The 25,351-nt window shown below is 41.2% G+C and overlaps 1 protein-coding gene across 50 annotated transcripts in view; it reads left to right on the forward strand.

Moving 5' to 3' along the window:
• SORBS1 (sorbin and SH3 domain containing 1) overlaps positions 1–25,351 on the forward strand; it is a 161,089-nt gene that overhangs the window by 76,769 nt on the left and 58,969 nt on the right. For 14 of the 50 annotated variants that reach the window (XM_072931495.1, XM_072931507.1, XM_030276815.4 and 11 more), the window contains exons 1-4: positions 10,777–10,955; positions 19,606–19,661; positions 20,489–20,554; positions 22,535–22,630. In XM_072931495.1, coding sequence (XP_072787596.1) covers positions 10,924–10,955; positions 19,606–19,661; positions 20,489–20,554; positions 22,535–22,630 — 250 coding nt within the window. In that variant the 5' untranslated portion in view covers positions 10,777–10,923. Of the gene's footprint in view, positions 1–2,615; positions 2,723–10,776; positions 10,956–19,605; positions 19,662–20,488; positions 20,555–22,534; positions 22,631–25,351 lie in introns of those variants that run through there. The other 36 variants (XM_072931498.1, XM_072931501.1, XM_072931496.1 and 33 more) reach the window with 11 other exon arrangements.

Raw genomic sequence — 25,351 nt, forward strand, 5'->3', positions numbered from 1 at the left:
CTACACAATCTGCAGTTTACACTAAGCCACAGTGACTTATTTGTCTTTAAACTCAAAATGTGTCTAGAGTTAGGGAAACCCTTAGTTATAAAAATTTAAGGGGAAAAAAAGAAGAAAATTCAAAACTCTGCAGGGAAACCTCTTTGCTAGCAGTGTGGTGAGATTTTGGTTTCGTTTGGTTTTGTGGGGTTTTTTTTTTCTCTCCATTTGCTTGATTTTCTCACCTGCTGCATTCATTCAAAGTTTCTGTGTGGAACTTGCTTTTTGTAGCTCACTGAGCAGCTCAGTTACCATTGGTGCCAGTTGCTGGCTTCTTAGGCAGGCACTATCCAAGTACTTTTTGTATTATTAGAAACTCTTTCATCAGACTTTGCTTCTCTGGTGGAAATCAAACACTTAGATAAAACAGCACACAGTTGACTACTAACAGAAGTAAAATTAAAACATGTTGAAAACTTCTTGGTATGGTGTCCTTTCTCTCTGACACGCTCAGCTCCCTAATTTTGCTGCCATTGGCAGAAAGTGAAGTACTCCCACACCAGTGGGTATAAACTGAATCTTTCAGTGAGTCCTGCATAGATTTCTCAGCAAAAATATCTTCTTATGGTCCTCCAGGAGCTAAAGGGGGCATATTTCCAAGGGGAAAGTTTGAATGCTTCAGTGTTATTTGTAGACTGGGGCACAGACCAGTCATAACCTTCCTCTGTATTGCTGGGTTAGAGCCTTACTTGTAACAATTCTCAGCACCAGAGAAGTTTCTGTCATTTGTGTTTTGTGCCATTTACTCTCTTCTCCCACTTTCAATCTTGCTCTTAGTCCTTGTGATAGCAGTTCTCTGCTCTGGGCAGCGTTTGGTAGCTGGGACTCTGGCCAGCTTCAGCCTTTTGCCAACTCACAAGGACAAGGCAGGTTGGGAAAGCAAACAAACTGCAGTTAATGCCAGCAGGGCAGCTTCTTGTGTTGCAGGAAAACCAGGCTTGTCCTTGCCCCTGGAATATTAACTCTCTCTTGGTGTATACTCTGGACATCTTTATAGGAAAGTTTCTTTCCAGTACTAGCTATAAGCCTTTCAAATGTGTGTCCTTTCGCTGATCCGTTTTTACTTGTTGGAGATGGAGAAACTATTAGACCATCTTCAACAGAAAACTCTAATTTGTTTCAGCTTGTGTTTTCCTAGGACTCTTCTAGTTTTGTTGAAAAACTATCCTGGTTCTTCTAGACTCATTGCTTGACATCTTCCTGGGTCTTGAAAGAAGTCTTGAGGCTTGTAAAAAAAATCATATTATTGGCGCTCCATAAGCACGGTCTGAGATGGTTCCTGTGCAAGGTCGTTGATACTCCTTATGTGTGCTTTTATTATCTCTGTGCATCACCTTCTGCTTTCTCTGTGTCATGTTTTTGCCCCGTGTGCACTGCCGTGAGAATATCTATCTGGTGAGGCTTACTGGCTTACAGACTGATTGTACAAGGCCCTTGGAGGTCCTGCATTGCTTGTTGAAAGAAATGTGACTTCACTCCCCTCAGAGCTGAATAAAACACATATAAGGATTTGTTCAGTCATCCATCACAGGCATCAAACTTTGCTAGTTAGTCTCCTCAACCTCTTCTCAAAGTTCTTGAATACCAAGAAGTATGAGGTAGTATAGAAAAAAGTTGCACTGCCCTCTGGAAGAACCCCTCTGTCCACTCAGTATAGCAGGAGGTCAGGGTGACTGGCTGACTAGGAAAGCCTGATAGATGACATGATTAAGGATGAGGGGTGTCAATACTTACAAGTCAAACTGCAGAGGCATCTCACTACAGCAGACTGCTGTTAATGTTACCGAGTCAAGCAATAAAGGTGCACAGGCATCTATCAAATCTATGTCAGATATTACCATTTAGACTTAACATTAGACTGGAGTTAAATAATTTTGTTTAGTAAGCATCAATGCATGAAAAAAAGCATTAAATTTTTCTGTTTGAATTCTGCCTCTGTGTCTGTCTAGGTGTATATCTTAACTAAGGAATTTGTCTGAATACAACCTAATGTGTGTGTTTCTTAATATACATTTACTATCTAGCCTTTCTTCTTTATTCCTGGCAGTGGTGAGTTGCATTTCATGGTTGTTGTTATCCCTAGTTCCCAACCCAATTCCCTGTATCAGACAAGCCTATTCACGCATCAGGGATAGCAGCATAGATGTGTGTTTACTTCTTCTTTTTGTCGTTTGCAAACTAGTATACTAAATGAAGCTGAAATCAACAGTGATTTACATTGGCAAACCGGCTGTAGGTTGTAAGGAGGTGTGAATATTTGTGCTATTCAGCTTTCTTTGCTGCTTGAGAGGGAATCTCTAACTGAAACACAGGAAAATGGTTGTGATTTCAGCCTCCCCTGGAGACAGCCATAAATATTGGTTCTCATACAGAGGATGCTAGGATGCAGATCTGGGCAGATTGATGATTATACTATGCTGTGCTTCCTGCATGGTGAGCAGAGGTAATTGTTTTATATAAAAGTAGCATTATTTCTATGAATTACTTATTGCTTTGGTACAGCCTTCTCTGTAGATGTGTTGGACAGCAGGACTAATGGCACTAATAAGCATTTTCTTTCTCTTTCACTTTTGTAGGTATGAGCTGTTATGTAGCAGTTGCATGTAAAGAGAAGACAGAGTACAAGTCATTGTCAGAAGATCCTGTCCTAAGCTGGGTCTGAAAGTTCATCCAGCTGACTGATGTGAGTAGCCTGAAAGAGAGGGGAAGGAGCACATTACTGGGATACTTCATCCTGACTTCAGGCACCAAAATCACAGCTGTCTCTATCACTTGTAGTGAAGGAGTTTTCATCCTAGCAGCAGCCTACCTGGGTTGTGCAGCAGAAAGCTATATGGTGGCAAGAGTACCCCTGTATTACAGAGGCTTTTTTTGCTATGTGACCCAGTCAAAAGCTCCAGTTATTGAAAGACAATCTCCAAATGCTACTTTTGTGGTGATTCATGGATGCATTAGAAAAAATGTAGTCCCAGAAAGAATTAAATTCACCTTTGCCACCATCAGATGTGTTCCTATCTGTGTTTGTGTCATAATCTTTACTATCTGCATTTGTTACATCCTCCTTGTTTATTATCTACATTTGTGACATCCTTTTTGTTTGTTTTGATGCTAGTGCTAGTAAATATTCTGTGCCTTATTCCAGGTCAGAAACAGATGGAGGTGGTGGGATTTTGGAATTTCCCTTTAGGATGGCTATTCTAGGGAGTCTGTTTGTGATCAGAAGGGCAAAGGTCAAAACAGCAGTTACCAAAGACTGAATTTCTGGCTTTACAGAAATTACACATACAATTCTTTTTGGCTACTTCTTTCTTTACCTGGTGTTGTCTCTATGCCAGAGTCATATCCATACTGGTTCTCAAGGGTTGCTTATGTCTGTTTACTTTGTGGATACACAGTCCCCCAGTTTCCTTTGGGGCTGCATCAGTCTCTTGCATGCTGAACATACAGAGGCTGTTGTTAGCTGGTGGTGCTGTCTTTTATGAATTACTTCTCTCTGAGGAATTAAAGTTCAAGCTGTTGGAGAGGAAGCTGGAGAAACTTTTGGGATGTATGAAGCCAAATTTTATGTCATTCTCCTACTACTGCCTAATGAGCAAAATCACACTGACCCCACAGCTGAACTGGCACAATGGGCTGTTTCACGCTTGGCCTGAATGTGAGCCTGTACTTTAGCTGCAAAAGGGATGGAAGCTCCCTCCCCTCAGTTTGACTGCTTTAGAGGGAAGGGAATGTGGTATTTGGTTCTCTTCCAGGCAGAAATTCACAGTTAGGCATTGATCTGGAAAAAGATCATCTCCAAGAAGCCATGATTCTCATAGACATACCTGGGAGTCACTGTGCCTCGTGCTTGTGCTATGGCTGACCTGTGTCATCAGCCAAGTGATGACATCTGAATTTCTTTCTTCCCTTATTTGTGATGCCTGCTTAGTCCTACTGGCTGTCATGTGGCATCAAGGCATAGCACATCTGTTCTTCTGGGAGTTCATAGCATTGAGTACCAGGGCCTGAATAGCCCATATGGGAGTTGAAAGGAGAACAACCTACTCTTTAGCCCCTATTTCAGCTTAGGTGGAGCCCTAAATGGACCTTTTTACATTATCTTTTTTATATGAGAGAAAAATGAATGGTACATCAATGCAGTATGCATTGATCTGCAATGCAAAACAGTTCCAGGCCTCTCAAGATAGACCAAAGGCACAGAAGGGGAAGGAAAATACCTAGTCAGTGCACCAGGAAACAAAGCTAATCTTTGAAAGGACAGTGGATATATATTGACTGACTCTATTGTTGTCATAGGTAAGGGCATCGAAGTGTGGAAAATGCTACAGTAGATCCAAGGCTCAATAACTGAGTAAAAGTGCTCTTAGTGTATACACAGAACTGTTGGAGAGTTGCTAAAGAGTTAAAGATATTCTTACTAATGGCCAGATTTCCCAGAGCCTGCTGGTCAATAGCTGCTGCTTTATTAAATTCTGGAATTTGTTGCTTTGGGTGAATGCTGAAGGTTATTCAGACAAGCTGCTGTAAGGTGTAACAAGTCTTCTTTCACACCTTTTGGGTCAGAGCAGAATGCCTTCTAGAGGAAGGTGTTGCCCAGAATGTAATTTTGGTTTCAGCTGGTTGATCACACCACCTCCACACTGGCTCTGCCCATCAGAGACTGTAATAGAGGTTTAAATGATGCAGCACTGTGCCAGAAACCAGAGCAGTAACAGTGAGAGTGAATTTAAAGAAATCAGGAAAATGGAGTTTTCATTTTTTCCATTGAATTTTTGGGAACAGATGGAGCATTGATGAGGCAGCGATTCTGGAAGGGACAGTGTGTTTCAAACGTTTTCTTTAATGTCTTCCCAATCTGCTCATACATTCATAGTTCCTGCCAGTTTGGCACAGGGCAGTTAGTTTAAGATGAGGAAATTTCAACACCCCCGACTTCCAGAGGTGGATGTTCCCCAAGGCTTATTTAGCTGTGTTTTTTAGGCTATGGAACTTTTGATGCAAAGGGCTGTGAGAGCAGCTCATGGCCTGATGGGAAATGTCTTTGTTTACTTCATTCCAAGTCCCTGAAGTGAAGGATCTGGACTTTCTGGACAGAGACAATGACCCCAGAGCATCTTAACTGATGCTGATCCTATTAGGAGCAGTCCTGTCTCTTCTGGATGGCCAATGTGTTTTCTTTGGTGTTTTGTTTTTCTTTTTTTTTCTTAAATCTGGTTAGAGGCCAAGAAGAATCTAATCAAAGACCAGCAGTGCACTGAGCAGCAGTCATTATCATTATTTAGTCATCCAGTTGCTGTTTCTTTGCTGTGATAAGAAATGTTTGTGTTGTTGGCAGCAGGGGGATGAGGGAAGACCAGCTTTTCTCTTCTTCCTCTTGGAGAGGTTTAAGCACTTTTCCTCTCAATGCATGTGTACCAAAGTGTTGCTCTTTGAAGACAGATGTAAAGTAAGGCCTTGAAAACTCTGTGACAGCCACAGTTTATGGGAGAGAAATCAAAAAGATGGGGGAATTTAAACCATCATTAATTCCTAAAGGAAATTACTTTCAGCTGTGAACTGTGAAATATGATTACTCTCTTATTAGCTTTCATAGTTACAAGTGTAACTGGCCAGCCGGCCAAGTTAGAGTCTAAATTTCTCCTCAGCCTGGTGTTTTGAGCTGGATTTTTGCTTATTAGTGACACACACATCAAATACATTTGACAGAACTGCTGGGACTTAGTTGCCCAGGCATGTCTACTGGAAGACATTTTGCTTCTTTTGGCTCTGTAGTTCTGTTCCTGAAGAACAGAGGATCTGCTGTGGGTAGCCTGATTTGATATTCATTTGTCTTTAGCACTTAGGGTGCAGGAAAAAGCATTGCAAGAAAATACTGAGATGGAGAGAGAGCACAGTTTAAATTTTCTTTTCTGCTTCTAGAAGTTCCCTTCTTTACTGCACCTCTGTATCTCCTTTTTTACTCTTAGCAACTTAGCAAATCACTGTCATTGGAAGAGGCAGTAAACTCAGGTGCTGGCACAGACATTATGCTAGTATCTGAGTATTTTGGATCTAAAGAAAAATGAGAGAATTTCACAAAACTCAATTTCTTTCTGTGTCATATAAGAGGTGATCTTTTTGTCCTCACAGTACCTTAAGGTTTATTTAAGCTCTATAGCACAAAGGTTAAGAGCAGTGGTAAACAGATGGTGCCTTTACAGAAGCTTTTAATGTTAATTGGGGTGTGTTCTGTTGCCTTCACAGTCAACAGTGCCTTTCATTGACTGAGGTACTGGTTGGATCAGTAAGCATGGCTCTGGCCTAAACTAAACTTAGGAAGTGCCTTTGTCCTTTTGTAGTAGAGGAACACAAGCCTGAGTTCTCCTGCCACAAGCAATCTCTTGATCACTGAGTGTAATCCTTGTGTCCCACACCCCAGTTTGGCACATATGGCACAAATCCCAGCATGCAGGTTTTGCTTCCATTTTGTCTGAGAGCATGTGGGAGCAGAGGGTACAAAGGGCTGGAGATGCTTATGTGTAGGTGAGGATGCATGCTTTGTCAGTCACATTCTGTAACATTCTGCCATTCATTTCCTAGGACTTTCCTTACGGTAAACATAACTGAGCTCCAAGTTTTTCTCTTATAGTGTTGCAGTTAGCAGGTCCTGAATTCCGCAAAATTGCTTGCACCAGGGTCAGCAGCTATTCTAGGAGGAGGAGCAAAGTTATACTTTCTTTTATGCATGGGAGTTAAAATAGGTCAGTAGGAGCTGGAAAAAATGTTCTATTCAGGTGCCTGCTAGACAGCTGATCATTCCTTGCTTGTGCTGGTGTACGAGTCTGTCCACCTCCCATGGAGTTCTGCAGTCAGAAGGCAGCAGCAGCAGATGCCATACCCTCACTGAAGTTTCCCTTAAGATGCTGTAGATCCTGAGTGCAGGTAAACTGTGATCCAGCCAGGTGGAATTTAATTCTGTTTTAAATGGGACATCACCAATCTCCAGTACAACCCTAATTTTCAACAGCCAAAAGGGACACTAAGACAGTTCTTCAGTCTTCAACAAGGAAGACAAATTTTGCATTTGCTTTTTTCAGCCATTTGAAAAAATTTTTTAGCACTTTGTTTTATATTATCTGCTATTCTCTCTGTATGCTTAGCAGGTTATGTGCTTTCACTGGACTGGTACTTACCTTGTTTTTACAAGGACCTCTTGCTGGCCCTTGTGTCCTGAAGACATGCTCCTACTGACAGATTAAATTCCTATCTAGAGCTCTTAAAATACCTGTACACATCTTTTCAAGGAATTTTTCTCAGTCTCTGGTGGCAGTCTGAGCTCTCATGCCATGCAGACTCAGCTGGAAGCACTTCCCCAGTCCTTGTGCAGCTGGGGGGATCAGGAGCAGCCTGGCAGATTGTAGGGGTGCTGATGACGCTATTTTGTTCTGCAGTGTTGCCGCTTCCCTTGCATTTCAGCTGGGCAGGACTGAGCTGCAGAATTCAGGCTCAGGGCATGGGGGTCCATGCGTTGGGAGCTTTGGGGCAAGGTGGGGCTCATCTTTTATAGCAGGGAGGGTGCTGTCATACTATCCTAACCACAACCTGGGTGGCTGTTTTGTAACAAAGCAGGGCAAGGATGTTGGGTGAGTGAGTTTGTGCTCATTGACAGTACTGGGTGGAACTCTGGCAGCAACGTGTTATTTTGGCTGAGTTTTGTTTTGCAATTCAAACCCTGGAACTGAACTAAAAGCACTAGCATGATGTAAGTTTGCTTGCCTTCCTCCTCCATCTGCAGAATTAAGTAACTGTAGTCACTTTTGTTTAGCATTTCCCAGATCTATCAAAAGTACTTCCTTTTCTAAACTTCATGTCACTGCACCTCTGCCTTCTTCTGGTAGCTGGAAAGCCTAGTACCATAGCATATTGGGGTGGCAGAAAAGAACCAGTATAGCTGTGTGATATTTACCAAAATAAAAAAAAACCCTGCATGGATTGGGTAACAAAACTTAACAGGCTAGCTTATAACTGGTAAAATTAGTCCCTCTGGTGAAAGCAGGTTTGTCCAGTGGCTACAAGAACAGGTGCCCAGAATATCCTAAAAATCAGCATCTACTTCTGTTATGCCAAAGACTTCCTTTGTTGAGAAAATTAATTTGTTCCTTTTTGCTGTTTCCTTCCGCCACTATGGTGAAGTTATCTTTCACAAAGACATGGTATTATGGGGTAAAACACAGCAGAGATTGTGCAGCAGCAGATGCCAGGAAAACTATAGTGTGCAGTACATTAGTACAGTGAGTTGATGGTAAAATATTGACACTTCATAATGCTTTTTATCGTGCACTCAAGGTTGACTTTAGAAACAACCAAGCTTTGTGGCCCTGCAGCTAGACAAAGCTTGCTGATCTTCATCCAGTTGGAATTCTGTGAAAATTCTATTTTCCATTCAAGTGGTGGTTTGTAACTGATACTCCTCCCTCCTTGCCAAGTGGCTTGAAGGTCCTCTAAGCTAGTTTCTGCAAAGACCAGGAATGTTCCAAACCCCATTGTGTTCTGACCATCCTGACTTTGGACTCCAGCCAACTTCTGGATTTTTCCTTATTTTGCCTCTCCCTAGGGGCCATGGTTTCATTCACTAGCTGTTATTTTTACAGTATTTTTTTTTAATCACTGTCATTTTTGTTACCTGAAGACAAAGTATCCGGGGCTTATTTATAAACCCCTGCTACACAGCAAAGGCATCCAACTGACCTGCTCTCATGTGGTCCAGGCTGCACAACAGACATGAAGGATATCAAGGAGGTTGTCTTTGGGTTGTGAGGGGTATCTCCTGTTGCGTACTGTGTTTCATGTTGTGTAAATAAGTATGTTTCAAATAATTGGATCTGGCAATGACTGTACAGCTTACTATGGAGAATGTGGGGGCTTTGTTGGCTTTTCTGATTTGTTTTTGAGAGCCACATGGTGTTAGGTTTTTTGTTTGGTTGATTGGTTTGCATTTTTTTTTTTTTGTAAATAAGAGAGTAGGATCTGACCACTCAAAACATATGTATTATTTTCCATCATCTTTATTCTGGCTGTTGATATGTCTGAAATGACCCTCTTCCTCCTCCACCCAAACCAAACACACCTAAAATGTAAAGGGACTAGAACCTAAACCTAGATCCAGGCCTGAGTTTTGCTAATAGTGTCTGGTATCTGCTATGGTAGATGTAATCAAAAGCCCAGAAGCTCCTCAACATTAGTCTTTGGGATGTGGTAGTAAATGTAGGCTCCAGAGCCCTTTGTTTGCTCTAATTAGAACTACCACTGCCATGTTCACACTGAGGTTTGGGGTTGGTCTTAAATAAAGTAAAATAGAGCAGCCCTTTTTATCCCCTTAGCCAATATACCAAGTCACAGTTATGCCCATTTTGGTTTACAATGAAATGCTTCATTTGGTGTGAGGTAAGTACTGGGATGCTAAAGGAGGTATTGGGGAGGAAAAAGGAGAGCTTATGTTGCTGATTGAACCTGAGTCAGTACTTGACAGAGGATCAGTATGGGTTTATATGTGTAGGTGTTTGTTCTGTGTCCTTTGCTAACATTTTACTGAAAGAATCAGTAGTGTAAGCTTTGACCTACAGAATCAGTTTTGCTCCTATGCCCTTCTGCAATCAGCAGCTCTTGCCATCTGTGTTGCTTTCTAGGTCTCCTTTGAATGCTGAGATGCTCATCTTGCAATAATTTTCACTACATTTTATCAGTCTGTAAGTTTGGCAGCAGATCAATGCCTGTACGTGTGTATTTGGGGAATCAAAATTCAGGGACAGGCTGCAAATAGAGACACGGTGGAGTGTCAGTCATGAAAGCCAGTGCTGGTGACAAAAGATAGTACCAAGAGGCTTAGGGGCCTCCTTCAAATTATTTCCACTATTAAATTACCACTTGTTCTTGGTTGAGCCATCCTCCAAGGTCTGAGTTGAGGAAGTCATTGTCCCAGTTGTTTGTGTTGTAGGCATTGGCTGTGGAAGAAAGGGTGATTCTGTGCTGCAGTTTGCCTTACTCACTAACAGGCTGCCCAGGCTTGAGCATGTGAGATACCCTCACTCTTCTAAAAGCTGGCATCACCTCCACTCCAGGGCAAGTTTTAGGTTGCCAAGCTGCACTGTGGTGGGGGCACTCCACTCTAGGGACACCCTAGTACTGCTGATGGCTCAGAAACTTCTTTGATGCCTGTTACAATGCTCAAAGAGTGGGCATATAATATGTAATAGCCATACAAGCAGTTAGTTTCCTCGTGTGTTATGTCAGGTATTTATGCTACAAATCTCAATTACCTAGAGTAGAAACTTTATCTGCCCCTTCAGCTCCTAGCCATTGAAATAGGATCTACCATTTCCAGTGCTAGTGAAAAATTTCCTTCCTTGACAAGTGGATGCTGCCTGATTAAACAACAACAACAAAACAAACAAACAAAAAAAAAACCAAGAGAAAAGTGCTTTTTCAAGTACTTTCCCTGTAATTTAACATCCCTTCAAGGTCTTTTTGTCACTTCTCAAGTGCATCCCATACCAATGCTACTCTGGAGTGTCACCTCCAACGTTTTTCTCTTTCCCTTCCCCAGCTCCAGAGCTGCAGGAAGAGACCGTGTCCTTCATGATGACAGTGGCAGGGGAGTGACAGGCAGGCTGGGTGGGGGTGGCCGTTGGTGAGCAAGCCTAGTGACAGCATGGGGTGACTAAGAACCAGCTGGCTAATTAAAGCACAGCAGTAGGAGGAGCAAAGTATTTAAGAGTGCCAGAGAGAAAGAGAGATGTCTCCACAAATTTCTTACACTTCAGCAGCCAAGTGACTGGGCAACACAGTGAAAGGTTTTTTTTTAACTCTTTCGTGCCTCTCATGGAGTGAAATCAAGACACTAAGAAAATGGCCCCATTGACTGAAAAGCCTGAATCAAGGTAAGGACACTACACTGCTAGACCTGCTGTGAGCTGAACTCCCAGGACTTTATGTGACTCTTGCATATGCTAATATACACTGAGTGGGTAGGTCTGGTGGGCAGTGCACAGCGATTTTCAGAATGCTGCTTTCATTTGGATAGGTATTTCCGGTTGCTGATTGAAAAGAGGCAATGTCAGGGTAGTCATTACATGGGTTTGTGTTCTCATTAAGGGAAATGGGCATATACTTGCCTCCTTACCCTAATGATCTTTCTCCTAATTATTTTTATGGGAAGGAGAAGTTGAAAGGAGTTCCTGAATGCGGATTCTGAGGCAGTTACTTAAGAGGAAAATTAAGATAATGGATGTGGAATTCTCAGCAATATATGAATTTGTCACCTGAGGCAGGAGGAGTCAAGGGAAGTAAAGATGAGGACTGGCTTCTGGAATGTATCTTTCTGCTATTTCTGGAGATACTTGGAATGTCAGACTGTTGTTTCAGCCATCAGTTTGATTTTCTGCAAGTGTTTTCCGTAGTGTGTAGAGCAGCAGTCACTTCCTTCTGGCATGTAGGTGACTCTGGAGGCAGCATAGTCCATCAGGACTAGCAAGCCAGTGCTCCAGCCTGAATTCCCTGGCAGGCACAAGTTTGCTGTCTGGCCTTGGATGTGGGACAGTGGCCAGCCTTCTGAGTTTTGCTGAGACCATTTTGTGTCTAATATCCAGGCACATGAATTAGTCCCATGGATATTTTGCTAGCGTAGCACTGCTTCCAGGTTGGAAAAGGCTAAAGAAAAATGACCTTGTCTCATCTCAGCTTGCTTCCAACTAGGCTTGTCAGACATGTGCTGGCAGTATTGTATGCCTGGCTTCCTGCGTGCTTTGGTTAGAATTAGCTCTGTGTGGTTCTCTGGAGGTCGTTGCAGTTGTTTGTAAAGGAGACCAACTCTCAAACTGATTTTTCTTATTTTGAAACTATAAAAAGCAACGTGTAAGACTGATACTTATAAGGCCCTGTTATACTATGCCAGATCAGCTAGTTTTGAATGTTGCATAGGATAGAGGCCCCAGTCTTCCATCTTGGTACTAAATGAGACTATTACCTATATGTATTGAAAATTATTAGCTGTTGCTTAGTGAGTGTTTCTTCAGAGCTTCAGAACAGCTAATGCTAGAAGAGGTTGTAATTAACATTTGGTGTGGTTGCCACAGTGAGCACAGTGAGCTCATTCAGGCCTGCACGATTCCTCTGCCTTACACAACTGGAAATTTCAGGATGTGTCTGGAATGGTATAAGGTGGTCTGTAGCATTAAAGTATCTAGACTATCTGGTTTATATCTCAAAGGTGCATCAGAGTCTTCTCTTTAATTTTTATGAAATGTTTGTAAACTGGATTTGAACTTTGAGACACTAGTCATTCTCTAATTAGCATTTCTACTTAATGCAACTTCCTCTTATTTACTACTTTACTGTTTGAGAGTGTGTGATAAAGGTGAAGACAGCCTTTGTAGTCTTTGTTATACAAAATCATGCAGGCGAAGCTGCTGGATGTTGTTTAGATTATCTAATTGATTTGTATTTATAGAATGCCATTCACTGTAGTAAATGCAATGCAGTGTTTGTGTCCCTCAATCCTGCGGTCAGCTGAATGGATTCATTGTTATACATAATTAGGGCTTCTGGAATTTAGGTCTGTTTATTTACAGCAATTGTTCTGCTGAGGCACAAGTGGCCCCATATCAGAGGTCTGCAGAGAGTTAGGTGCAGCACCCAGAGCACCCCAGCTGTGCAGCTCTTACAAGTAGTCTCACAACAGCTTGAATTCAATGAATCCTCCATTTCTTCCAGCTGAAGTACAAAGCCAGCATCCTCTTGGTTAGGTGCGGTCATTGCAGAGTGAAAGATTTTCCTTTTGCAACGAAGGTAAATCGGGTGTCATGGAACAAATTAACTCTTACCTGGAAATAAATTCCAGTGTCGGTAGTTGTGTGCTCCTTGCCCCAGTTCCTGTGTGAATCTCAGTTAAGTGTCCTGAGCAGCCCCAAGTTGTGGTATGCTGTTAAGTTGTTTACAGCCTTCCCTGAAGCTGGCAGCCTGAGATCTGTGCCCAGTGAGCTCCCTTTTATAGGATGTACATTGGCTTGTTTGTAAAGTGTTTCCATCTATGTGATCATACATATTGCAGATAAATCTGAACAGAAATCTCAGCTTCTGCTGCTGTCAAGTGCTGTGCTTTGTGTCTTCTGCTAAGATGGAGATGAGATTTTATTTAAAATATCCTGGGAAATGTTTGTTTTCTTTCTGAAGTTTCAAAATGTTCATGTGAGTTGCTTGGGTGTGGCAGAAAGGCATTTGTTTCTTCAGCTGACACCCATGGGCCAGGGCTACTGTCACCATGTCTCAGCCGTCAAATACTAAAGACAGAGGGCAGTCACGACAGACTCAGGAGGAAGTCAAAGCCCAGTTACAGTGTATTTAGAGTCTGTTGTCAGGAGAAGAAATGTTTTTGGCTGAAAGGCAGGGATGTGAGCAGTTACTTATTCAGAGGGAACTGGTGGTAAACTGCATGCCGAGTCTGCTGTGAGCCAAACAACCTTTTGGATGGCTGTTTTTCAACCCCGAGTCTGCAGCAGAGCAGGAGGTTGATGGCTCAAGCAAGAGCCACCTTTCATCCACACAGTCTTCCAGGTACAAGTCAGTGGTTTTTAATGAAGTTTTAGTGGCTAATATGAAATTATTCCAGGCTATTTCTTTGCAAGGAGGTTCCTATAGACATCAAATCACTATCTGAACTAGCACTAATCATAGAATTCATTTTAGTGTACAGGTCAGAGTTAGAATGGACAAAAAGAGATTATTTACCTTTTCAACCTTGCTGTTCAGCTGTTGGGCATGTTGGCTGTAGGCTTTGCTCGCTGGCTTTGTGATGTTAAGTGGAGTTTAGACTTTGGCCTGCTGACTTTTTAAAGTCTTTCACTATTTGCCAGGTTTTAATGAGATGGGTGACAGCATGCTGGCCAATTTCTTTGGGAATGCAATTGCACTTCTGAGGAAGACTCAGAGATGCAATTAATTTCTAAAAATGCATGGTTGGGGGTGAGTGCAAGGAGGAAGACCTGATTAAACAGAAAAATTGTGTTGGTGCAAAACAATTTATCTGTAGCTGCTCATGCATATGATTTAGGTCGCAAACGAGAAACAGCATTCATGCCATAAGAAGAATGAGTTCTGGAGCAGGCTTCCAGGAAGAGCGGTGGAGGTGGGAAATTTTAGCAGTTTTAAGCTGGAATGTGAAGTGTTCTTGCACAGGATTGTATGACACAGTTGCCTGCAATAGCATGGGAGTAGGCTGGATGACCCAGGAGATTCTTTTCTGCCCCCTGCTCCACAAGTGGTGACCTTGAACTGAGTCAACTCAGGTTGCAGTAAACTTTGTTTACTCTCAAGTTGATGACTTAGTTCAAAAGCATCTCGGAATTCTTAAAGCTGTATCTCCTAGTTTACATTTCCTATTTAACTTTTATTATTAAGAGAGGCACATTCCTTATATATTGCACCAAAACTGGCGCCTATGCCCCAGATAATTTAATTTTGCCCATTTGGAAGGCAACAGACACACACTATATTTAAAGAAAAAAAGGAAAGTGTTACTGCATTTGAAATGTGCTGTGTTTGTTTATTGTAACAGCTGTAAGTTCAATTATTTATAAGAACACCTTATCCAAGCTGGTGTGTAACAATGCCATTTGTTTCATTTAGTAAGCTTTCACTGCTGTCTCTCTGCTGTCTTAACACTTGCTGAAGAGTGTGTTGAAGTTGTTGTCTTACACAGAATTGGTGTGATTATTCTGTGTGCACTGCTTGCTTACTCATAGTCTTTTCATTGCTTATATTCTTAGGACCATAATGTCTTCTGAAGGAATGACAGGATGTTCTTTAACCCTTAAAATAAAAATGACAGACAACATATTTCAGTATTCCAGAATAAGAGAGTAATGATAGTTGAAGAGAGAGCTGATTGCCTGGGTAAATCTGGCCTGCCTGCTCTATTCTAAGTTTGTTTTTTTTTTTCTTGTCACATTTTATATGATGCGAGGTGAGAAGTGCACAGGAGATGTGTTTTCCAGCAAGTTCCTTTAAGCAGAGAAATGTGCTGGTGGGAGGCACTGACTGCAGTGCAACTCTTTGCCCACTTTCCAGATTTGAGACTCCGTATTGCTGACATGGCTCATTGGAGAGGAGCATGGGCCAGGGACACTGATGGCATTGTGATAAAGGGTCTGAGCCCAGGTGAAACAAATTAGTGCTGCCAGTGATGTGTAAGACCTGACCAGGTGAAAAATAAGTTTTGTGATTGCTAATCATCCTTTCAGTCTGAAAGCTTGCCATTTTTCTGATAGCCTCAACTCCTACTTTATGCTAATAAAAATTAGAATTTGATTTTTCATTTAAATGCATCCAAAAAATACTTAAAGCTCTTGTATTTAGAGAGAAAAATTTAAAAATATGAAAAACTTGAAACTGAGAAAAATAAAGGAGTCTACATCTCAGGAATATAAGGGACAAGCACAATAAATTTTGAATGTTCATCGCATGCCTAGCAATTATTTTAAAATCCTATCTGAGTCACCGGAGCTGTCAGTAATAACAAGGGAAGAAAGGAAGTTACTTTTCCCCACACTCACATTAAACCACCAAAAATAATGACTGCCCACGACTCTTAGCTGAGATACCCGTGACCTAAGAGCATGTGTCCTTGCTCAGAACTATTAATGAGCTGTTTGTTACCCCCTGCCTTTGTAGGGGGAGTATTCAAACCTTTAGAGCATGTGAGATAATCCAGACAGGCTGTACAGAAGTGGTTGCCACTTATCTGCATTCCTCCTAAATAGGCTTCTGAGCACACTGCTCTCTTTTCCACACCAAGTAGGGAAGGGACTGCAGCCTTGGAGAAATGTGTTGGGGCTGAAAGGGAGGAAGGAAAAGTTAAACATCCATCTAGAAGTAGGACTGAACTGACAAGGAGTTGGTGGATGTTATGTATGGACATTGGTATGTTCAGGGCTACAGCTGCTGGTTTATACCCTGAGGAATTTGTTACCTTTCATTGTGTTTTGCATGTGTGCAGCTTTGAAGGCTTTGTTGCTATGTCTGTCACATTTCAGGAAAGGCACTAATTCCAGTCTGGCAAGGACACACTGGTTAGCTGGTTGGAGCAGGGAGCTGAAAGGAGACACGTGGGTGTTTTGCTTTGGAGTACTTTTTCTACTAGTTTTCTTTTTTTCTTTGCCTGATCTGGCAATAGGGAGTTCTCAGATTTTAACACTGACATGAGTGACCTCATTCTTGATTCCCTTTGAAACACTCCTTTCTGAAGTACTGCTGTGCATACCGTGTGTCTACAGGAACAGCTTGGCCATGTCTACAGAAAGTTTTTGAGGGGAACTGGGTGCAACAAATGATTCCAAACACACCTGTTTCTAGGGAAAGCCTGTCTGCCCAGCCTGGCAGGGACTGAGCTGCCTAAGGATGCACCATCCAAACGTCCAGAGCACGCTGACTTACAGCATGTGCCTTCCCAGCTCTTACAGGCCAATACTTGGCTGCACTGGCACTGTGGAGCCAGATGTGTTACCTGGCTGGACTGTCCATCTGATCCCAAGGGCAGCCCTAGGACTGAGAAAGGCCTAATAGGACTTCAGTTTGTGGTTTGGATCAATTATGTGGAAGACGGGTAGAATAACTCTGCAGCCCTGATGCAATAAGGTGACAAAGCATGTTCTCAACTCCAAACATGCACCACGATTTTGTTGACTTAAGCGGGAGTTATATCTACTTGCATGCAGCAGATCTGTGTGCAGATTCTCAACTGATCAAAATCAGCTTTTAAATGAGGTTTCTGGAATTAGACCAACACAGAGACTCAGGATTGGTTGCTCTACCCTGAGCATGCTGAATCTATTCTGTGTAAGGGAACTTGCACTAAGCGCGTCTTTGGGTGCTTGAAGGAAGCTGATTAGTTTCACAGAAAGTGAACATTGGATGCTTGTTATTTTAATTGAATACCATAATTGCTACTAAGTGTGGGGATATGTGGAAAGTAATTTTTCCAGATCCAATTTAAATCTGATGGGTTTGCACATGTCTTCCATTTAATTTTAGCAATCTTCTTTAATTATCACTTTATATTTTTCCTCAAATCACTTGTTTGTGAAAAGTAATTTAATCTATTAATGCTAAATAATTATACTTCTTTTTGGTGTGAATTCTTTCCTAAATGCTTTTCTTAATGCAGTGAAGGTTAGTTGCTTCACACTGTAAGCAATGTCAAGACTTGAATCAAAAAGACATGACTGAAATCAGAGTTTTATGGCAGTTGTAATGTAACTGTTTCCAAACAAATGAGACTTTTTAAAAGGGTGAAGTATATGGTCATGAGTTTGATTGCTCAGATACTGCCATTGGGAAGGGAAGCGATGCTTTGGCATTGCAGGAGCAGTGGACCCTGCCTTTGCCCAGACATTACAGGCAGTAAATCCTATTTTCTCACCTGAAAAGGTAATATATTGAACTATTTTTTCCCCCACTCCTTTTAATCTTGCGTACCAAAGGAAAGCATTGCAACCTCTTGGGGATGCTTGGAGTGGAAGAAATTCTCTGTTGACTTGCATGAAGCCCATGGGGAGGGCCAGTGCTGAGTTAAAACACCTGGGTATCAGCAACCTCCTCAACTTCAGAAAGAGTTAGATCCTAAAGCTGAGATGAGATTTGCTGCAGTGTTGCCCCTTCTTGTGCTTTTCTCCTGGCCCATGGAAGGACTGGTTTTTATCCCAATGAGTTTAATATGTAACATTTTTGTATGTGTAGAAGAGCACAATATTGCTAAAAATTTCCTTAAGCTGGATAATATAATTTTAGACTGTTTTCTTTTTTATTTGCTTGAACTAAGGTATCTTTCTGGAACAGAAACACACAAAGATCTGGAGGACCATTATTACTAAGTATGTTTGTCTACATTTTCAGGCTGTGTCAACCATTACTGTTTCAGGGACTCACTTCTAATATGAAATGGTAGAAACAAAAAGCAGATACTGTATGGGCAGGCAAAATCAGGCAGCCAGTCTTTCAGGTTGGACTCAGTTTTTGTTATTGACTGGTTTTATACTGTACCCCCCACTTTACATTGTATTTTACTGGGATCAACTTGGAGCTAGGCTGAATCCTGCTGAGCCTTCATGAACCCACAATGTATATCTTATTGGGGGTGTTTTAGTGAAGGAAATATTTAAACAATTAAGTGTTGGCAGCTGTTCTTAGGATGGCTTGTTGGAGAGCCCAGATATTGTCTCATTTTATAGACTCATCTGTTACTATACTTGCTTGTTGGGTTTTCTTTCCTTTTGAGTGTCTGTTGAACATACTTATTATATTCTGGTTGGCATGAAAAAAAATGCTGGATAAGAAAGGGGATGCTTGAGGCAGGAGAACAAATTCAATTCCCTGAAGGGAATTGTCACCTCTTAAAATGCTGCCTCCAGTTCATATAAAAGGAAAAGTATTTCCAGCTTGGTTGTTTAGTTCCTTGCTTCCCCAAGCAATTTTCCCTATACTTCTCAGTTTGGGCTTCTTGGTTTTGCATGATTTTGTGATTTCAGATGCATATTTCTATCAGTGTCATGAAAGCCATTAATTGTCTGGAGCTACGCTTGATCTCACTTTCTTTGGGGCTAACTTTTTTTGGCAGGGGGAGAGGTGGAGATTGGAACACAAAATTAAAGGACTTCTAATTCAACTTAGGACATTTAGAGAGTTGAGAGATCTTGTCAAACAGACCTTTTTTTAATAGAAATACTCTTTGGCTATTCAAACCAACATCTGTGACATTGAAACCTGTTTGCTGCAGGTATCAAGTCCCCACAGTGAGGACAGACAGGCCTCACAATTGTCCTCCACAGGTTGGCATCACCACAAAAACTGACTTTTTCTTCTGATCCTCATCTGGTGCTTTTTCTCTTGGGTTGGCAATTTCACTGCCTTTGGTAACAGGAGAATTAAAGCTTCCAGCTTTTACCTTTCACTTACTGGAGTCTGATCCTGAAAATATCAGCAGCATTGCACAACTAGAAATTATTAGTGCAGAAGTTATAATATACATTTTAACAAGTGCATCTCTTCTGTATTGTTATATCTTTCAAAGGAGAGACTAGCTTTGCTATGAGCAGCAGATTGCCCTGAAATATGGCAAAGCTCTAATTTGAGGGTTTTAGTTTAAATCTTTTAGTGTCACTTTGATTTTTTAAATTCTCTTAAAAGGTGATGCACATTTTATATATTAGAAACTAGTCAGACTTGCACTTTGCCCTTTATAGACTCTTAGACTTAAATTACTATCTTTCAATTTTGTATAAAGATTAGTCTTAAAGTCTGGAAGCAGTGCTTGTATTGGGTAGAAATAATCTTTATTTTCACATAATTATCAGCAAAAAAAAAAATTATATGGTGCTTGACATGAATCCACTTGGCATTTGAAAGTTTGTTTTTTTTTGGTTTTTTTTAAGAAACGATGACTGTTACCGTGACTCTTGTGCTGAATGTTCAGCGTTGTGTCCAGTACTGTCTGGAAGACATGAAACATAATGTAATCATTCTGCCTTTCACTTTAAACAGACTTAAACAAAATCCAGACGTGGAAAAGGCAAGTCCCTCTGCCACAATGAGCTCTGGTAAGTCTGCACTCACTGGTCTTCCTTTTTATTACTAGTAATATTCCTCTTTGTTTCTGATGCAATTATTCACATTTGTTGCTTGAATTTTGGCCCAAAAGGTAGCTAGAAACATCTTGAACTGGAGTAGGCCCTGTAGCTTATTTCAGTATGGAATATAAGAATTCAAAATTACTAATAACCTGGAAAAATCATCTGAATTTTATATACTTTAGTAGAGATTAAAACATAGTTTGACATATGGATAGGAAAAAATCAGCTGTTCAAAGAAAACCAAGGGACCAGGAAATGGGATCTGGTTGGGAAGAGGAAAACTTCTGGGCTTGTCTGGGTAGCAGGCTAAATCAGAGTGAAAACTAAAGCAGATGCCAGACTTGAAGAGAGATCTGTAAGATCTGTAGAATGATATTCCCACTTAATTTTAGCATCTTAGCAAGTCTCAACTGGGGTATCATGTCCTGGTTTTGGCACAACATTTTGAAAAAAATGTGAACTATTTGAAGAGAGTCCAGAAAAGCATGACCTGGGAATTCAGTGTAAGCACTGATAAGCTTACAGGCTGGTAAGCACTGGAACAGGTTGCACTAAGGTGGTGCTGGAAGTTTGTAAGAGCTCATTAGGCAAACATTTGTCAGGAGTGACAGAGATAGATTTGTTTCATTCATGGTTCAGAAATAGGGCTTTAGATGACCTTTGGAGCTTCTTTCTAGCTAGCACTGTCTCCTGTGTTTCCTTGATTTTACAAGAGCCGGTTTTATTCGCGTCAGCTGAAGACCTTGTAGACTTGCAAAAAATCTTTACTGAAAACCGCTTCATTTGGCTTTCAGAACATGAAGAAATCGATGTTGCAAAAGCTGTTGTCAATGGGCTGAGCAGTAATGGACAAGAAAAAGGTGGGTTAAGATCTCCAGAGACACCTCCGCAGCTCCTCCCGCATGTCAGCTGGTGATGTGCTTGATTTTCCCGGAAATCTACTACAGCGGGGGCTTCCAGATCCAGTTCCCTTGGCGACTGACACAAGAAAAGTCTTGTACTGCACCGTGCTAGTAGCAGCAGCATTTCTTAGCTCAACAAGTGTTCTTTGTCTCTTTAAAGTGGCAGGCTGGACTTGCCTCCTTGTATATTTGTAGTGCTGTGTTGAGGAAAGCTGTACACTACTTGTAGTACTTGTGAGCACCTGCGAATCGGTATCTTAATGAGTTGAGACTGCATGGGTTTGTGGTGCCTGTGTGTGAGCTGTGTTAACTTCAGGGAGAGGTTAAGGTTTGAGTGTGGGATTAAAGAGCAGGAACTAACCATTTCAGTGATGAAAAGAAAATCTAAACAATCAGTCTTCATATTAACATCAGTGGGTTTGCAGTGTGCTTTATAGCATTCAGTTTTGTAGAATGACTGTTTCTGTTTTGGCAGAGTGAAAATATGTGGGTATGGGCTGATTTTCTGTTGGTTTAATTTCCTTTCTTTTCCTTTGATGCCTTTTTATAGTGGTTAGGATTTTGGACTGCATTGTGGATGGATGAATTCAGTCAGTTTCAAAGCAGAACACAATCAGATTGTTTCCTAAGCCACAGGCTGTTTGATTTGGGATCTGTTGCATTCACTAGGTCTCTGCTCAGGAAGAAGGATGGAAAACAGGGTTTGATTTGGGCTCCTCTTTTATTAAAAAAAATTAAACAATCCTATCAAATTAAATACTAATGATTTTATGAGTTTTGAAAAAATTCTGTTAGAGTCTTTGCCGAGGCTTTTCTTGTTTATGACCCCTTTTCTAGATTGTGAAATCTGTGCTTTCCAGTGTTGCCGGGTATCAGAAAGATCTGCCACAAGAGGGGGCGTAAACACCGCCCTGATGTCAATGCCTCCCTCAAAGCTGGCCCAGTGCTCAGTGTTAGTCTGTAAAGTATTAGAAATTTGGTTCCTCTTACTCCTGATTTTACAGGCATGAGATGGCATGGAATGTGATGAGGCATCTATCATTTTCCAGATAACACATGCAAGAAACAGGTTTTATAGAAGAAAATCCTGGCTCTGCAGAATCAAGAACACTACTCAAATTGTGCTGGTAGAGTCACGATATGCAAGATGTTTATCTTGGCAGCTCCTGTTGAGCTTCACCTCTGAATAGTACTGCCCTTTTCACAACGACTGCTCTTTGTACCTGTTGATTTGAACAGTTTTGTAACAATTACTCAAATTTTGCATAGTGCTATGTATGGTTTTCCCCAATGTTACCACATATATATGATTAGCGTGCTAGCTAATGAAGCCCGGTAGAAATCTCTTCAATTTACTGTATATATATGGATGGATTTTTTCCCTGAAATAGCTATATGGATGCTACCCTTTAACATGGGACCTTTTTCAAGATTATTTTACTTCCTTCTGTTATTGAACTTTTTAAAAATGTGCCATGAAATTCAGAGTTCATGTAATGTGGCTAGTTTAATGTTCTTCTCTCAACCTTTCAGTACCTGGGGTTTTTTTCGCTTTATTTTGTTTTTCCTGAACCATATTAATGTTTTAATTAACATTTTTATTTTTGCATGTAGTGTACCTCAGTTAAATTATTACACTGAAATTTTTTGATGGCTTCTAAAAACTAGTGCTTCCAGATTATTTTTGCCTGCAGCATAGTGGCAGTCAGCATTAGTCCATTCAGTAAGCAGTTCTGTATGCTGCATAAAACAGACACATCCTGAATTGGGACGAATGAAGGGATATTTTTAACAGTTGCATCATTGCTCTCTAGACTGCTTTTGTATTTGAAATTTCCTGCTATTGTGTCTCCAAGTACATTAGAAAATTTTGTGGCATGCTTCCCAAACTCTGTTCTTTCCTTTTTGGATGTGCCATTTACACTTTTGTGTTTGCAGCTGTTGACGTCCCTTTATGTACACGTTCTATTTCTGCCGTTAAAATAATCCCTGTGAAGAAAGTGAAAAGTTCTCCTCACCTAGTGCTGCCTACAGGTATCTTCTTTCTTCCCCTGCCATGCCTTAGTTAGCCATCATTGTCTCTCTCCTCTCTCCCTCTATCATTGTCTCTCTGCTTCACCCACATGCTTTGGCTAATTCTCAGCTTCATGCTCCTCTCACTCCTCCCAAGCTGCAGATTGCATTGGTAGGCAATGCAGTTAGCTCTTGATGGCACAATACACTGTTTTCAATTATGCTGCTCTTCTGCAGACTTAATTGTGTCTGCTTGAATCTGGGATCATTGTAAGCTCTTCTACTTATGCTCGATTATGAAAAATACTGGTTTATTATTATTATAGACACATTTTGAACCAAACTCCTGAAGAACCAAAGAATGTCTCCTGCATATCTTTGGTCTGTATGAAAACAAATGGTTCAAGCATAGTTCAACAGTGGTGGTATGGTTTTGTTTTTCTGTACATGCACTGAATTTAATCCACATGTGAATGAGTAAGGATGTTAGGCTGTCACCCTTTCCCCAGGCACATGCCTTCCCACTAGAAGTACAAGATTATGCTTGTACTTTGCTGGACAGTCAGACTAGTGTAGCTGATACTGCTTGTCTGTCCTAATCTTTCACACATGTGCTTTGTTGGACTAGTACAGTGCTAATGTCCTGTTTATTACTAGCTGCTGGATTTCTATACTGAGAGTTTCAGATTCTTGTTTTCTGTCATTTGTGAAGGAATACTTCATTCCAGACATTGATTTTTATCTCCCAAGGTGAGATAGTCTGGCAAGATTTTATTTTCAAATATTTTCAAAGCATTTAATATTTTTTTTCATTCAGAGCATTTTTTTCTGACCCTTATTATTTTGATTTAGTATACATGTTTAATCTGTTGTATGGAAAATAAAGAAAAAAAAAGGATTGATTCCTAAATTTTATTCTCCTCCAATATGATGCAGATACTGTTTTGACATGTCATACATGTTGAGCTCTGTTTCCCTTTCTCTCCAGTGCCTGTGAAGCAAATGTAGGCATAGGGTTGTAGGAAGACAGCTACTCTGCACTCTCTGTGGATGTTTATATCAGGCCTAGTGACTCCCAACATTGTGTCCATGCTTTACAGTTACAGCAGTCTTAAAACTGGAGTCTTGGAGCTTACACCTGTGTCCTGTGGTTTGAAAGTGAGTCCATAGAGTCCTTGGCTCCATGTTGTGCCATGTGGATGGGAATGATAGCCAGAACTGCACTCTTGGGCAAAAGGAATCCTGACCCTTCCTGAATCATGCAAAAATCAGTCAGAGAAGTCAACTTTTATTTCACCAGGGATGCGGGTGACCTTGAGTTGTGATCAGCTGTGGTATATTTAAGGATGAAACACCTTTTGATATGTCTGGGTGGATAGTCTTTCTGCTCACAGAGGCTGCCTCAATGCTGCCTCAGTTAGCTAAAGGCTGAACTATAGGAAACTATGCTCTGATTTCTTGCTTACTCCATCCTTTTTATAGTCGTAAGTATGGATCTAAAATGATGCTTTTTGTGAAATCCTTAAAGCATTGGAAACCCATGTAAGGGCTTCAACAGTGGAGATGCCAGCACAGAGGGCTTTCAGGAAGAGCCAGGAATTTGGCATTCATTGAGTTTCTTCTCTTACTGCCATTGTCCATCTGACATATTGATGTTTCCCCACATTGTGACCACAGTGGCTGTGGTTTGCATGGTTTGCAACCTCAGCCAAGGTGTTACTATGGTCTCTAGGCACTGTACTAGTGTGGGTCTGGTGGGGCATTGCCTTGCTGAAATCTGCCAGGGAATACTGATCTGCACAAATGTGGGCTGTTGTCTGGACAATAAACAACGGCCTTTGTCCCCTCTGTCCATTCTGAAGGCATCATTTTTGTTATAATAGCAGTTCCTGGGGAAGAGCTGCATCCGTCCCCATGCAGAGACAGCATGATCCTCAACCCATAAAAATAAAAATTATTGTGTTGTCACTTGTGTAATGCAGCATGTGCTCAGTACCTTTCACTCTCCCTGTGCAGTCATGGTAGGGCTGGCACCTCTGTGTAGGTAAGCAAAGTCTGATGGCAGCTGCAGGTCACTAATAGTGCATGAGAAGAGGAGGTGATGTGTTTGTGTATGGAAATAGCCTAGAGAAACAAGAAACTTTTCAGGCTTATTATTTCCAGAGTATCTTAAAGGAAACAACTCTCCAGAAAGAATTTTAAGTAGGAGGAGAAAGAGAGGTAGCTTTGAAGTACTGGTTTGTTATTACTTAATAGGATGACAGGAGGAGAAAACCCATATCATGGACTGAAATACACAAAGGTAAGCCTGCACAGAAGCTGTGCTGAACTGTGCCTCAGCAAGGATGCTGGCATGATCTGGTGTCTGATCATGATCACAGGTTGATCTGAATAGGCATGTGTGAAATTTCCTTCTTTCTAGGATTTGGGTTCCTGTGTGAGAAGGTGAAACACTGCAATGAAGTGGGAAGATGGCAGGGAGGTGACTTGCAGTGCCTTGCCTCTTGATCATATTCAGCATTGTTAGAAGAGTTTATCTTCCAGTGGTCAAAAGTTTTTTTTTTTCCTCTTTCAGTCCTCCACAAAAGGTATTTTTAAGCTTTGGCACACAAAGTGTGTGCATTATAACACTGGCACATACCTATAGAAGAGCTACAGGTGTAATGGAAGACTGTCCTTTCTAGCACAGTATCTTTGTACAAAGTAGAACAAATAAAGCAAATGGACCTGTGACCTTTGGTT

The sequence above is a fragment of the Taeniopygia guttata genome, chromosome 6, assembly GCF_048771995.1.
Source record: "Taeniopygia guttata chromosome 6, bTaeGut7.mat, whole genome shotgun sequence".
In the NCBI taxonomy this organism is placed as follows: Eukaryota; Metazoa; Chordata; class Aves; order Passeriformes; family Estrildidae; genus Taeniopygia; species Taeniopygia guttata.